The sequence below is a fragment of the Saccostrea echinata genome, unplaced genomic scaffold, assembly GCF_033153115.1.
Source record: "Saccostrea echinata isolate AGI-Se365-2 ecotype Australia unplaced genomic scaffold, CSIRO_AGI_Sech_v1 ptg000054l, whole genome shotgun sequence".
NCBI lineage: Eukaryota > Metazoa > Mollusca > Bivalvia > Ostreida > Ostreidae > Saccostrea > Saccostrea echinata.
The window spans coordinates 59296352-59310460 of NW_026889803.1; the positions used below are offsets into that span (position 1 = coordinate 59296352).

The following is a 14109-nucleotide window of genomic DNA, read 5'->3' on the forward strand; positions in this document are numbered from 1 at the left end:
AATGTTCGACATGTTTTGATAAACTCTTAGCTGCCAAACGCGTATGTTCAATATGGTAAACAATTTTTCTGTGCATTTTGAATGTCTGTGATGCATTGTTGTTCACTGTCAATGTTCTTTTGTCTGTCAATGTCATTGTCTGTGGTACGTTCTGTGGTATGTGTTAATCGTACAGTAGGTTTACAGTAGTTTGAAAATCATTCCCTGCGCGCGATCACATTTTCAATTACAGGATTACTAACCAAAGTACGGGACTTGAAACAGGACAAGGGTCAAAGCAGACAGGTATATTTGTACATATTTTCAGGTTTATTGTTTATGTTTGTACAGATTTTGAATGCGTGATTGTATGTAGACAGATGCGCTTTGCGATAAGTTTAATTTTGCTTGCGATTTGGTGTCAGTCTTCTGATCATCCTCAAATCAACATGGCATTTGGTGGTGATGAAACCATGGGTGAAAAAGATTTGCAAGAAATTATAGATCAAATTAATGCAGAACCACATTACAGGGTAATACCAAAGGAAGAGTATGACATGTTAAAATCACAGAAAATTCCTACTAGTACCCCTAAGGTTCAGCAAGATGTGAGTGAAGGTGCTATACCAAAATTACCACCCCTAGGTCAAGTACCATTCCCAAGTCATGTACCCTCACCAGGTTATTTACACCCACCAGGTCTTATGTCATCACCTAGGTTTTTTAACAGCTCTGCTCTGTTTCAGAATAACAACCCTACCCCTATTAAACTCCCAACTTTCAGTGGTAGTGAACAAACTCAAAAAGGAGAAGTGAGCTATGATGTATGGTCATATGAGGTTCGGTGTTTAAAGGGCCAATGGCCTGATCATGTTCTTTTGCAGCCAGTAAGAAGTTCTCTGAAGGACACAGCTAGGGAAATCCTGATTCCACTTGGAGAAAATGCAACTGTAGACAATATCCTTGCAAAGTTAGATGATTTTTATGGGAATGTTTGCACTCCTGAAAACATAATGCAGAAATTTTACTCTGATCATCAACAAGAAGGTGAGTCAAATGTTTCCTATGGGTCTAGGTTAGAACAGTGTATATCAAAGGCTGTAAAACTAGGTCATATTGATGTAAATGCCAAAGACGCAATGCTTAGATCAAAATTCTGGTCTGGATTGAAAAGTTCACAATTAAGAAATGCAACCAGACACAAATATGAGTCAGTGAAGGAATTTCATTCATTGTTAAGGGAAATAAGGCAGATTGAGCAGGAGGAAAAAATTTGAAGATTGTAAACACAGCCAGTAAGTCTAGTGTCACAATTTCAACAAATGTTGATGCTCTTTCAATTCAAAATTCTGAGATACAGAAAATGCAAAAACAACTTTCAGAATTATTGGTACAAATGAAAAAGCTTGACAATAGAATGAACAAGTTAGAGCAAAACAGTCAGTCAAATCAAGGAAGAAATTTTAATAGAACAGCTTCTTTTCAGACTCAGGGCAGAGGTTCTATTTATCAAAGAGGCAGAGGAAACTTTCCACAACAAAGCCAGAGATCACATCAGCAACAACAGAGTTCAAGACAGAATTATCAACATGTACAAAGAATGGGTAATTCTAATCCAGGTCAAGGTAATGCTTTAAACTAGAATCATCTTCTGTTGTGAGGCAAACAGAAGATGTCTACAAGAAAAGCCCTGCTATTACAACCAAGCCTCAAACTACCAACAATTTATTGTCCAGACTGATTGGTGAAGCCAATGATTCAGAGATTTTTGTAAATGGTGTCAAAACCAGAGCTCTAATTGATTCAGGTTCAATGGTTACTTGTATATCAGAAGATTTTCATCAGAGTTTGAACCAGTACCAGATTTACATAGTATTTCTGAATTTGGACTAACTGTACAAAGTGCCAATGGTGGTACATTACCATATAGTGGTTTCGTTGAATTGGAAATATGTGTACCTTGTTTTGGTAGCTCATCATATGCAATTCCAGCACTTGTTGTTCCTCAGACAAATACAACACATTAAACAAAGTTACAAATTACACAACATGAAAATTACGTATTATCGAAATTGGTTTAATAAGTATTTACATCACTAGAAATAAATCTTACCAGGTATCCAGTATTATAAAATATGAAACATAATTATCAAGGCATCGTGAAAGTCGATGACTTCAAAAGTAACATGAAGGTTTGGACCTCTTACACCGTAAAGGTAGAAATCTAATAGTTATTTGATTTGGCGGGATAAGCGCTTATGTAGTGCACGAAGTTAGTATACATGCATATTAATTATCAAATAGTGGTCTGTCATTGGTCCACTGGTCGGTTTGTAAACTAAAAATAGAAATATCACGTGACAAAACAAAACATTCACACATGGCACTCATTCACACAGACGGCGCTATGTTTGATTAGCAATGCCCGCTAATCAAATATGATTTATTAACAAAATATTTAATTAAATATCAACTGTGACATTTGTTTAAAGTCAACATAGCGAAATTCTATGATCGACAGAATGTCCTTGTCAGTAAATGCAATCTATCATTAAAGGACTTATCGCATGATTTTTCAAAAATCTTAATTTTATGAAAAATATTATCTACAACCTTGTTTATTAAAATTCTGAATACAATAAACGTTCTTGAAAGCATATTTTAAGAGATATTGAGAGTTGAAATTCAAATACGGCAATATGCATATTTCAGTCGGATTTCGGCGAAATACTGCTCTGACGTCATAGGCGACAATTCAGTGATAGAGAGATGAGGAGTTGCACACTATTTACGAAGTTATCGACGACAAATGCAGCTTAATTATGAAAAATGCTGAAAAAATTAATTCCTAACGTGATTTTTAATTACTATAGAAACATTAACTAGTTCTAAGGTATAAGAATTTTGAGATATTTTCGTTTTTTATTCCAAACATTTAGAATCTGTAGGTCTGATTACGGCAATGTTTCGTGATCGGAAAATTATTTTTCAAGACCGCCATCCTTTACAAAACATATGAAAGCATACTTGCAAAATTTAATATTATGTTAAAAAGGAAGAATAACAGAGTTATGTGATATTAAATGTGTGAATCAGATAAGTTAATACATGTGATAAAATGACAAATCAAATTGTATTGCGATGGCGAGTTTCTTCGTCTTCGCCGCGTCTCCCTCGCTATCGTCGCTGCTATTTTTACAATGTTAACGGATTTTTCAGATTATTTCTTGCTGACAATTCTAAAATATAAGGTTGGACATTAAATTTCATATCGATAAAATCAGTGATTTGGTCGTCCATAACGCAGAAAATTCAGGTTGCATCGCGTATATTTTAGTAAGATTTACGTGAAGAGCTGATCAGCCATTGTCGCCTTTGACGTCACAGGGTCACGTGATCGCTATCTAATTAACTTAGATTTTTAATTCAGGGGTTTTCATTTGAGTCAATAATTGGTTAATTACCGCGGTTTATCCGCATTAAAAACACAAAATTTATAAACTGTGGTCATAAGGAACGTTTTACGCTTTTAATTTCAAATAATTTAGAAACATGCGATAAGTCCTTTAAGTGGAATGTTGACTGACGTTTTTCATTCAAGATGTTAGGCCATTATTTTCATTCTGATTTGTCTAAGGATTTTTCCGTTTACCTGATCATGACAAGAAGCACACGGCGGGTGTGACCGTCAACAGGGGATGCTAACTCCTCCATGACAACTGATACGACCTGAAGTTTTTGGAGAGGTGTGATTTCTCTCTTCCCAATTTGTATTGTTTCAGTGGATATTTCATAGCACCATTCCCTTAGACCTAAATGACTCCTATTGATTTTGAGGTCAAAAGGTTAAAGGTCAAGGTCAAAAAATTCATAAATTGCAAAAAAAAAAGGTTTCCAGATTATAATATTCTCTTTGAGCTTTTTCAATGAATTAAGGTAAATTATTGGCAAACAAGTTGATGAAACAAGAATATCAGCAGTCTCGTTAAAGTCATCATTTCATAAGTTCTATTGTCAATACAATGACCTTGTCAGCAAATACAATTTATCATTGAGTCAAATGCTGACTGACGTTTTTCATACTAATTGTTAGGCCATTATATACACACTGAATTGTCGACGGATTTTTCCTGTTTTTTTCCCGATCATGACAAGGAGCACACGGCCGATATGACCGTTCGGAAGGGGATGCTCACTCCTCCATGGCACCTGATCCCACCTCTGATGTTTTGGAGGTCCGTGTTTGCTCTGCTCCTATTTTGTATTATTTAATGGACTTTTGAATACTGTTCGTTATCTCCATATATTTCATAATTGAAACCAAAGCGGTGGCATTAAGGTTTTCCAGAAAACTAATATTTTTGATGGTTCGGAAATATCGGATTTGAAGGTTTGGGCTACATATTTTAAAAATTCCACTGAAATACCATTGGAAACATTGCATTGAAAAATGAGTGATTGTCAATTGTAAAATAAATATATATTTAAATGAAAATCTAAGATAGTTGTAATTTAGTTTCGCCCTATATTTCAGGTATATGAATTACTCAGGGCTTTTAGATTAATGATATCATAAATTGATATGTCTTTAATCTAAGTTTAAAGAAACCTAAGACCCAATGTGTGAGGCCTTCATTTTGATAGGAATTTTTAAACAACATTCAGAGCTTCAGAGAGATCTACACCTTCTAAATTAGAATTATGAAAGCAATAGTGCACATATATGTACCTTTCGTGTCATACCCCCTCCTTGATAGTATTATTAGTCTGTGGAGCAATCTAAATGCTTCTCTTTGTGAATTTTCATGCAACCATACATATTAAATTTTAAACTCTCATACATGCTTTGAGCTTTCTGCCTCACAATCATTACTTTTAAAAGGAATGCTTTTTTCTGCATTCATTTTATCTTTGTGTGTTTGTAGTTGCTATGCTAGAAAGTCTTCTGTTCAGGTTTTTTTTTTCATTATTTCTTTTATGTTAAGAATTTTCTTCTTCTTTTTTTTTAATTTTTGAATCATTTGAACAGTTTACTGGATCTGGTGTCTAAGTGGAAAGCACAATATTTAACACGATTACATATTTTTGTTTCCACATATACACAAGATCCTATGGATTTTTTTCTCACTTAGTTAGTAAAGTAATGATATTCAAGCTAGTATTGAAATATATTAAGTCCAAAAAAATTATTTGAGACTAAAATCATTCCGTTATATTCAATTCTTTATAATATCTTTAATATTTCATTTGGAATTTTAGCAACAGCTTTTCAGTAAGGGAAATGTGTGTCAAGACTACTGATTCTTTATTCTACTGAATATTTTAAATTGACATATGATTTTGAAGAATTTCCTCCTTAATAAGGGAGCTATGGGTATAAGTTAGATTACCACTTGCAGAATTAAATTCCAATTCCTCTAAAATACATCTAAGGAAATAAACCTTAAAAAGACAATGTCGTTTGCAGTGACGCCGCGAGATGTTCATGTTAATTAAGATTTCAAGAATAACACATGAATATGATTGATTCATTCGAAAATGGTGAAAAGAAACAACACAACACTACTATGGAGGGAGGGGGTTAACAGAAATGGACCTAAGTCTCAAATATTTGTTATTTTTTAATTTGTTAATTTCCATTGGCATAATACAAAATACTTGCATTCAGCTTGTATACAGACAGCTTTTATTTTATAGAAAAAAATTGTACTTGATACTTGTATATGTTATAGTTTTTTATATCTGTTTAGAGTGTCATATAGGTTCGATAGGCCGAATGTTTGTATTTATTATGATACGTTTCACCATGATAAATTAATTACTTGCTAACTTTCATGTACAGAGAGACTCAAATAACAAAAAATTACAGGAAAATACATACAATCAAATTTTCCCCACTTCTATTTTGTGGATTGGTTTTATCCTGAAAATACACAAATATGATTTTTTTTCCATTTGATAGGCATGCATGGTGTAATTTTCCCATTGTTCTTAAAAATACCTGCGCAACATTCATTCTTTAAAGGTTATGGCTAAACAATTATCGGTATGTAACAGGAAAGGAGAAAATGTATGGGCCGGGACCCCTGCATCACTAGTCAGGTGCTCTACCGACTGAGCTACCCAGGCCGATATCCACGGCCAAAACCATAACATTCCTCCCTCCTTAAATTGTCTTTGCCCCAGGCAGGACTTTCACCTGTAAGTCCAGGGGTGGTCAACGGTACCAAATCTGTAACAAGAAAGTAGAAAATGTATGGCTGGACCGTGACCCTTGCATCACTAGTCAGGTGCTCTACCGACTGAGCTACCCAGGCAGGCCGATATCCACGCCCCAAACCATTACAGATAATTCTATTTTTGCATTCCATTACTTTTACACTGGCGCATTTTGACAGAACTTTAGTTTAACATTCAAACATTAGACATTACACAAAATTATATATATCAGAATTCAGACTTAAAATAGTTTTGGTTCATACGAGATATACAATAATATGTATTTTGTATAAATTTCCTTGGTTCGTACGGACATTATATGAAGTAATTTTCAGAGAAGTAGGGAAACGAATGCTTGTCGCCTTTGTGACGTAATTGACGTCATAATCAGATGTGCACGTAACAACAGCTCGAATCGTTGAAATTCTTTACCGAAATTGATGACAAAAGCAAACCCCCGACTTACCTTAAGGCCTTTACGACCTTTAGGACTGTCCTGAAACATTTCCAAATTTATAATCTATCCAAATTCATATTTTAAAATTGCCCTTCCATATTATCTTTCTTTAGTTTCTTTTTATCATGTATAGTTACGCTATTTTGAGACAGTGTACGATTTACCACATAGTCGTAATTAATTAGCGATAATTAATTGTTCAATTACAGTGTATGTAAATCGCACTTCACCAGAGTACACCCGATAGACCAGACACATTGCAAAGCTCTCCGATTTCTTTCTTTATTACTGTTTATAAACTTTAAATTAAACATGTAACACTGTAAATATTTAGTGTTTGGTAGTTTAGTAGCAGTGCTAGTTGTTTTTGTTTCTCTGTTTCCTTTGTTTTTATGACTTCTTAACTTTTTTTTCTTTGTCCTGAGGAAGGGACAGTCGTCCCGAAAATTTGACAGTTTTTATTGTTCGTCATTTTTAGTGCTTCATATATATATATATATATATATATATATATATATATATATATATATATATATATATATATATATATATATATATATATATATATATATACACACAACTTGATTGACCATGGAATTCATCGTTGATGTCAATGAAAAATTGACTACTGTTGTGAGAAAAAAAAATCATACTTGTGAAGTGATTAAAAAGTAAAAGAAATATATAAGTAAAAGAAATATACTTCTTTTCGCGGCAAGATCCCCTTAGCATACAAAAAATGAAACTGCTTTTTTAATGCTTTATCGCTTGTAAAAACTTCAGAAGAAAAGCTTTGTCTGTGTGGTATTCCTTTTGACATAACTGCAAGAAAGTTCATTGAAATAACTTTAATCAGGGATTGTTAAAAAACCCTGGACGACATATTTTTTCTTACTTCATTGAGGAAGTTAAGATAGAGGATAAGATTTTTTTCTAGATAAAGTAAAGCAGTACTAAATTTTATTGAAAAAATAAATCCATGACGACAAATAAAACTCTATGATTCACCAATATCATATCTTAACGTTCAATCATCTTCTCTCAACTTTCTTAACGTCTTTTAAATAGGTAGATATGTGATTATCTCGAAATACATTACATTAGAATAACATGAGAGCAATAAGGATTTATAGAGATCTACTAGATAGAATATAGCAGTTTTACAGCCAAAGTACTAGTTTTGCGCACAGTTTGAGCGATAATCAACTTTAAAATAACATATAATGTAAATCAAAATGAAGATGTTCTATGCAAGTTATTTTCAGTCTATAGTATTGCGCCATTTGAACCAAGTGTCTTTTAAATGCATAATGTATTTGTTCTGATCTACAAAATTATGAAAATATTTGTCTTTAATCTATATAGATAATTTGCATCCTATGTGTGAATCGTAAAATGTAGAGAAATTTAAAATCTTTTAAATAAAACATCTGATAGAATCCCAAAGCATGCAGTTTTTGTAAGAAAACATGGAGATAAGAAACAGTTAAATAAGCCCACTGCAACAATACAACGTAGCAATGAAAATGAATATTGTTAATTGATAAAACGTCGACGATATTCTAAATGTCGATTTGAAGGCCACAGCAAGAGACTTCCTCTTTTCATGCAGAAGCTTTTGATTAAATCCTGCTTCATGTGAAAACAAAAATAGGTCTACTAATAACAGGGCGCCTTATTACCCCTTCCAATCTCAACAATTGATGAAAGACCTGATCTCCAAAAACTACATAGATATTGTCAATCAAAAACTCAAGCATTTTTTTTTTTAATATCAAATTTGGAGTACTGGTATTTTCAATCAGAATGGTACATGTATTAAACAAAATGACGAGGACCTAATTGTTTACTAGCAAATAATATGTAATTAAAGTATTTGCTGATTCTGCATAATGTTTTCGTGTCAAACCCTGCTTAAACAAGTTTTTTTTCTGTTTCTTCTTGAAGTAAACGATTCTTTAAAACTTATCAGTGCAATATTTGCCTAACTTAAAAAAAGACTCGCGTTTTGAGAAAAAAGTATGGTGTAATGTAGCCTAAATAAATAAATTTCCTCAGTATGCTATGAAGAGGGTATTGTGTGGATACAAGGGATAATATATACATTTGTGGTATCTCTCTATTATATAAACATGCAGAGAGCAAATATCTTCATACCTGTATGAAGTTTTTCGAAGGTCATAGGTCATTACGTGACCTAATCACACAGCGCAGTAATATCTACATAAAAAGACTTACTCCACTAAGCAATATAGCATGTTTTTCATGCATAAAAATGTACAAAATACGCAAGTAAAATAATAATCATTTTATTTACAATGTAAACGAGTATTTAATACAGTTCTTGATCGATTTTACATAGAGAATAGAAAACTACGTGTTATAAGTTTCATGTCTGAGCTGCATACTCTCAACGTCGGCCTTCACAGGATTTGATCACGTGACCGACCCACTTCAATTCCCATTGAAGTTTTTAAACTTGTTATTTATTTCTTAATTGAAGTGGGTCGGTACGTGATCAAATCTTCTGAGAAGGCCTTCGGCCTTCACAGGATTTGATCACGTGACCGACCCACTTCAATTCCCATTGAAGTTTTTAAACTTGTTATTTATTTCTTAATTACCGCTTAAGTAAATCGATATCATATTGAAGACAATAAGAAATAAGCTACAACGAGCTTTTCGGAAATGTTGTAACCTCTCCTTCAAATACTTTCAGCTAGTGCGGACATTTATGGTTTTCATCAAACATCTTCAAGGCAAATATCATTAAAATATATCTAAACTAGCACATACTGTTTAGTGCAAAAAAGTTATGTCTATACAATGAAGTGTCATATTAGATGTATTAATAATGGCATTATTTTTAATTAAAGAATGTTACATATTCTGAATATCAGATATTAATCACCATCAGGTCTTTATGATTTGTGACACTGTTCAGTTAGAGAGACTGAATGATGCAGGGACGGCTAAAGGATACTTCGTTTGTTTAAATTGTTGCTTTAATTGTTGTCTTAATAACTTTATAAGACTTGTCAAGGAAATCAATTAATAAAAAATCTAACCAAAGTTTTTTTTTGTTGTTAATATTTACAGAATAGAATACAGTTGAACTTCGGTATCTCGAACACCATGGATATGTCGAAGTGATTTGGAAGTCCCAACCTCTTAATCTTGAAGTATTTTAGCCTAGGTATCTCTAATCGTCGGATATCTCAAAGTTTTTTCTCGGTCTGATCGAGTTCGAGATACATGTAACTAGGTTTGTATATTTATGAAAATAGAATTTTAAAACTGTGCTCAAAATGCTCAATCAATTACAATTTCAGTTTATTTCATTGTTAAATACAAAGAAAGGAAAAGTAAATTCAGATTATGTTGTTCATTTTGAAAATATCACCAGATTTTGACTTATCTTCCATCTAAATTGAACAGTTCCTTAGATTAACTTTAATGTATATCTATGACAAGAAATAATGGGAATATAACCTTCAAAAAAGGATTACGACAGCTTTCCAGTGAATATATTGCATTCGAAATTTTAAATGCTTGTCAATTGTTAAATATCAATGTGTCTTAAAATGAAAAATTTGGACAGTTGTAACTTAGGTTCACCCTATATTTCTTGCATATGAAATATTCAGAGCTTTAAAATAAATGATATAAGATATCTCTTTAATCTAAGTAAAAAAAAACCTTAGGCCCGATGTGTGGGGTATTCAATATGACGGGAATTGTTGAACAACATTCAGAGCTTCAGAGAGATTTTCACCTTGTAAATTAAAGCAATGGTGCACGTATACGTACATTTGGTGTCATACTTTCTCTTTGATAGTAATATTAGTCTGTAGATTTACCCAAAGTGCAGCTCTTTGTGCATTTTCACCGTATAACCGTACATATTATTTAATTCTAAATAATAAATATTTCCTTTCTGCTCATTTTTGAATTTATTTATCTTTATCTGTTTTCCTTTAAGTAAAAGAATTGCCCTTTATTTGTTGATTGCTTAAAGAGATTACTCAGTTAGGCGTCTTTTCAGTGGAAAGAAACCACGGTTTCATATATAACATTAATTTAGTATACTTTTCCTGCATATATGCAATGACACAAAATTTCACCAAAATCAATAACATCAAAACGTACGAGTTTTCAAAACATCGTCTTTTATACAAAATGTTGAGCTATTTTTTTTACACTGAATTGACTAGTACGTATTTTCTGCTTACCTAATTATGACAAGGAGCACACGGCGGGTGTGACCCGTCGGCAGTGGAGGCTTACTCCTCCTTGGCACCTGATCCCACCTCTGTTTTCAGAGGTCTGTGTTATCTTTGCTCCTAATTTCTACTGTTTTAAAAGATAATGATTACCTTTCGTTATCCTCACATTTTGTCGTAAAATCCTAGCTACAACCGATGTGCATTCGCTAATGAATGCGGGTATGAATAAATTATCACAGACAGGAACAGAGAAAATCTGTGATATTTAAGACGTAACATGATCAGTTGAATATATATCAATAATCAAGAAAATATAAAAATGTATTTTAACAAAGAAAATATTTTCAAAACATGTCTTCAAACCGACTAAACTGTTCATCGGGTTTCGACCAGGTGGTTCTTTCTCGAAAGTACTAATGCAAATGAAATAGGTGAAGATAACGAACAATGATCATAATCGATCTAAAAAAAAAACTCAACAAACAACACTAATCCGTTATATGTAGCAGGACATAAAACACAGACACAGATCTAGAGTTGGGATCCGGTACCCAGAAGGAATAAGCAACTGATCACTCTTCCCCTTTGAAGACATGTTTAAGATCGGAATCAAAGCACTTGGAACACTAACTCTAATTTTACACAAATATAATCCGTCATCAATTTGCTATTTAAGTTTTTTAAATGTAAAGAAGACTTCATTAATAATTGATTAATAACTGTAAAAGAATAATTGCTCCCAACTTCAACTCCTTTTTATCAGGTGGTCTGTAAAATTTTGCTCACTAATAAATAAGACTTTTGACCGAATTTAAAATACTCATGGATATGAATAAATGAACACTTAATTTTTCAGTCTTTTGATTTTTGATTCACAAGTGGGGTCTGTTTTTAAAATAATATCCTTTCCCAAATGATTCATTGTATTGTAAAATTCGTGTATTTTGCCAAAAATATGTTTCACCATAAATATAAATTATAAAGGTAATCTGATCACCTAAAAATTACAATAATAAACATATTATTCCATGCCTAAGCACTCTGTAGTTGATATTAAGAGAATGCTGGAATTCCTCATTTACAATATCAATGAAGTCATTGGAGACCAGAACTACAAAACAATAAAATCTATTGGAATTTCGATGGACTATGCTAAAACTAAAACATCGTCTCTTAATTTTGCCCCTTCAAAAGCCGACCTGCTTTTTTCATTCTTATGAAGCAGAATTTATCAAAAAGTAATACATAAGAAGAAGAAACTCTTGCTGTGCCTTTCTTTCTTTATTTTGATACTAGAAAATCGACAACATTATCAATTAATAGTAATAAATTTAATTTATGAATCAACTCGATATATCTTAGTGAACGTGAAATAAAAGACAGCACAGAGTCTGCCACATTTCTTTCATATTTGTATTTTTAATGACAATAGATGTCAATAGCTAATTAACAACTAAGCATTTGACAAACGGGGCGCTTCTACTTTCAGACGTCAACTTCCCTTATTTATGTAGTATCATTAAGCTATCACTGTATATGATGTTTATATCTTCCAGCTAATTAGGTATGCAAGAACATGCTCTGTTTTTAAACCGAGGCAGGCTACTGACAAATTAATTTATGCTACATGGATTTCAACACATTTAAAATAAGGATTTTGCGAATTGTATGGATGTTATAATGACCTTGTTTGCAAATATTACCTATTCTTGGGTTATATTTTGACAGGCCTGTTTTACATCAAGTGTTAAGCCGCCGTTTCATACTAATATTGACTACGAGTTATTCTGTTTAACTGATCAATACATATCTAGAGGACTCACGGCTGGAGTGAAAGGTCGCCAGAGGATGCCTATCCCTCTTTGGCACCTAATTTATGAAACCTGGTTTTATCATTTTGAAAATATTCAGATGTCAAGATTTTTTAAAAATATATTTCCCTATCACTTTTCGCCGTTATGTCAGTTACAATTGTTTATAAACTATCTTGTTCTTCATGTGCACAATTATTTCTGTCAGAAAAACTAGTGCATGTTTTCTTTGTTATGTAAATGTACTCAATATTAGTCATACAATGTACAGTTGAGCTCATTTTACCCATACAAGTACAATTAAACTCATTATTAACCTTACAGAGATATGGCATAAATAGGCTAACCAACAAACTTTTCAGAACACATCATCCTACTGAACTCTTTAAATTTTTTATCAATATTTGAATAAAATAAATAATGTGATTTCTCAAAGATTGTACACACTTCTGAAAATTGAAGAAGTTGACTGTTGTGGACACTATTTCCTTAAGGAAAAACCCTTAAATGAGTCATTTTGAGACTGTTTCTGATAAAACATCGAAATGTAACAAATGATTTACATCAGTTATATTTTCGGAATATCCTTCCTTTATACCACACTCTTTCATGATTTATCACTTTTATATAGTCAACTCATATTAAAGCTACAACAGCAAAAAATGATATCATCAAATTTTTAGGGCATAATAAAGCCGAAATGAACCTACTTCTTTGGAGGTACATTTTCCATATATGCAAAATATGAAACATCACACTTTATAGAATACTCAGGGAAGAAAATGAAATTCTGTCTTCCTTTGCCAAACTGTTATATGATCATAATCGTTTAAACTACGACTCTTAGAATAAAGTTTAAATCTATCTATTTTGTATTTTTCCTGTATTTGTAAAATTTTTAATGCTATCCAACCAAATTGAAATAACTATCCGACACGCCAAATTAAAATCCTGGATATATATGTCCCTGTGAAATCTCATAATCAAACCTACTTTTAGGAGGGATTCTTCTCATATTTCTTGTATTTAAAATTTGATAAAATTTTTGTAGATTCAAAAAGACATTATCACTAAGTGATGATATCAGTTAGATTAAATTTGGCCGTTTTATATTAGAATTAAGGTCGTGTCAAGGTCATTATCTTTTTCCTGGACATTAGGAATAAAAAAAATTACTGTTGCAAATCACGCAATCCTACTTCTATTGCAATAGATAAAATGGTTTTTTTTTCTTTTTGCATGAAAAGATATTACCATATAGGATCTATCAGATGATACTACCAAATTGACATAAATATCTAACTAGAATATAGATATATTGGCTAGTCCGAATTTTCTCTATTTTTTCTTACATTTTTAGGATATATTAGCTATTTCTATATGCTTCGTATATTTAATTTTTTCTTATTTTCACATA

At 32.2% G+C, this 14109-nt stretch overlaps 1 protein-coding gene across 1 annotated transcript; it reads left to right on the forward strand.

Annotated features, from left to right (window-relative positions):
* Positions 1-428: 428 nt before the first annotated feature.
* LOC133205059 (uncharacterized) lies at positions 429-1256 on the forward strand. Its single transcript, XM_061340800.1, has one exon. It carries the CDS (start codon positions 429-431, stop codon positions 1254-1256), a length of 828 nt encoding a protein of 275 aa, XP_061196784.1.
* The last annotated feature ends 12853 nt before the right edge of the window (positions 1257-14109 follow it).

Excerpts from the sequence above, each read along its gene's own strand:
- LOC133205059 (XM_061340800.1), top strand. The coding sequence starts at position 429 with ATGGCATTTGGTGGTGATGAAACCATGGGTGAAAAAGATTTGCAAGAA.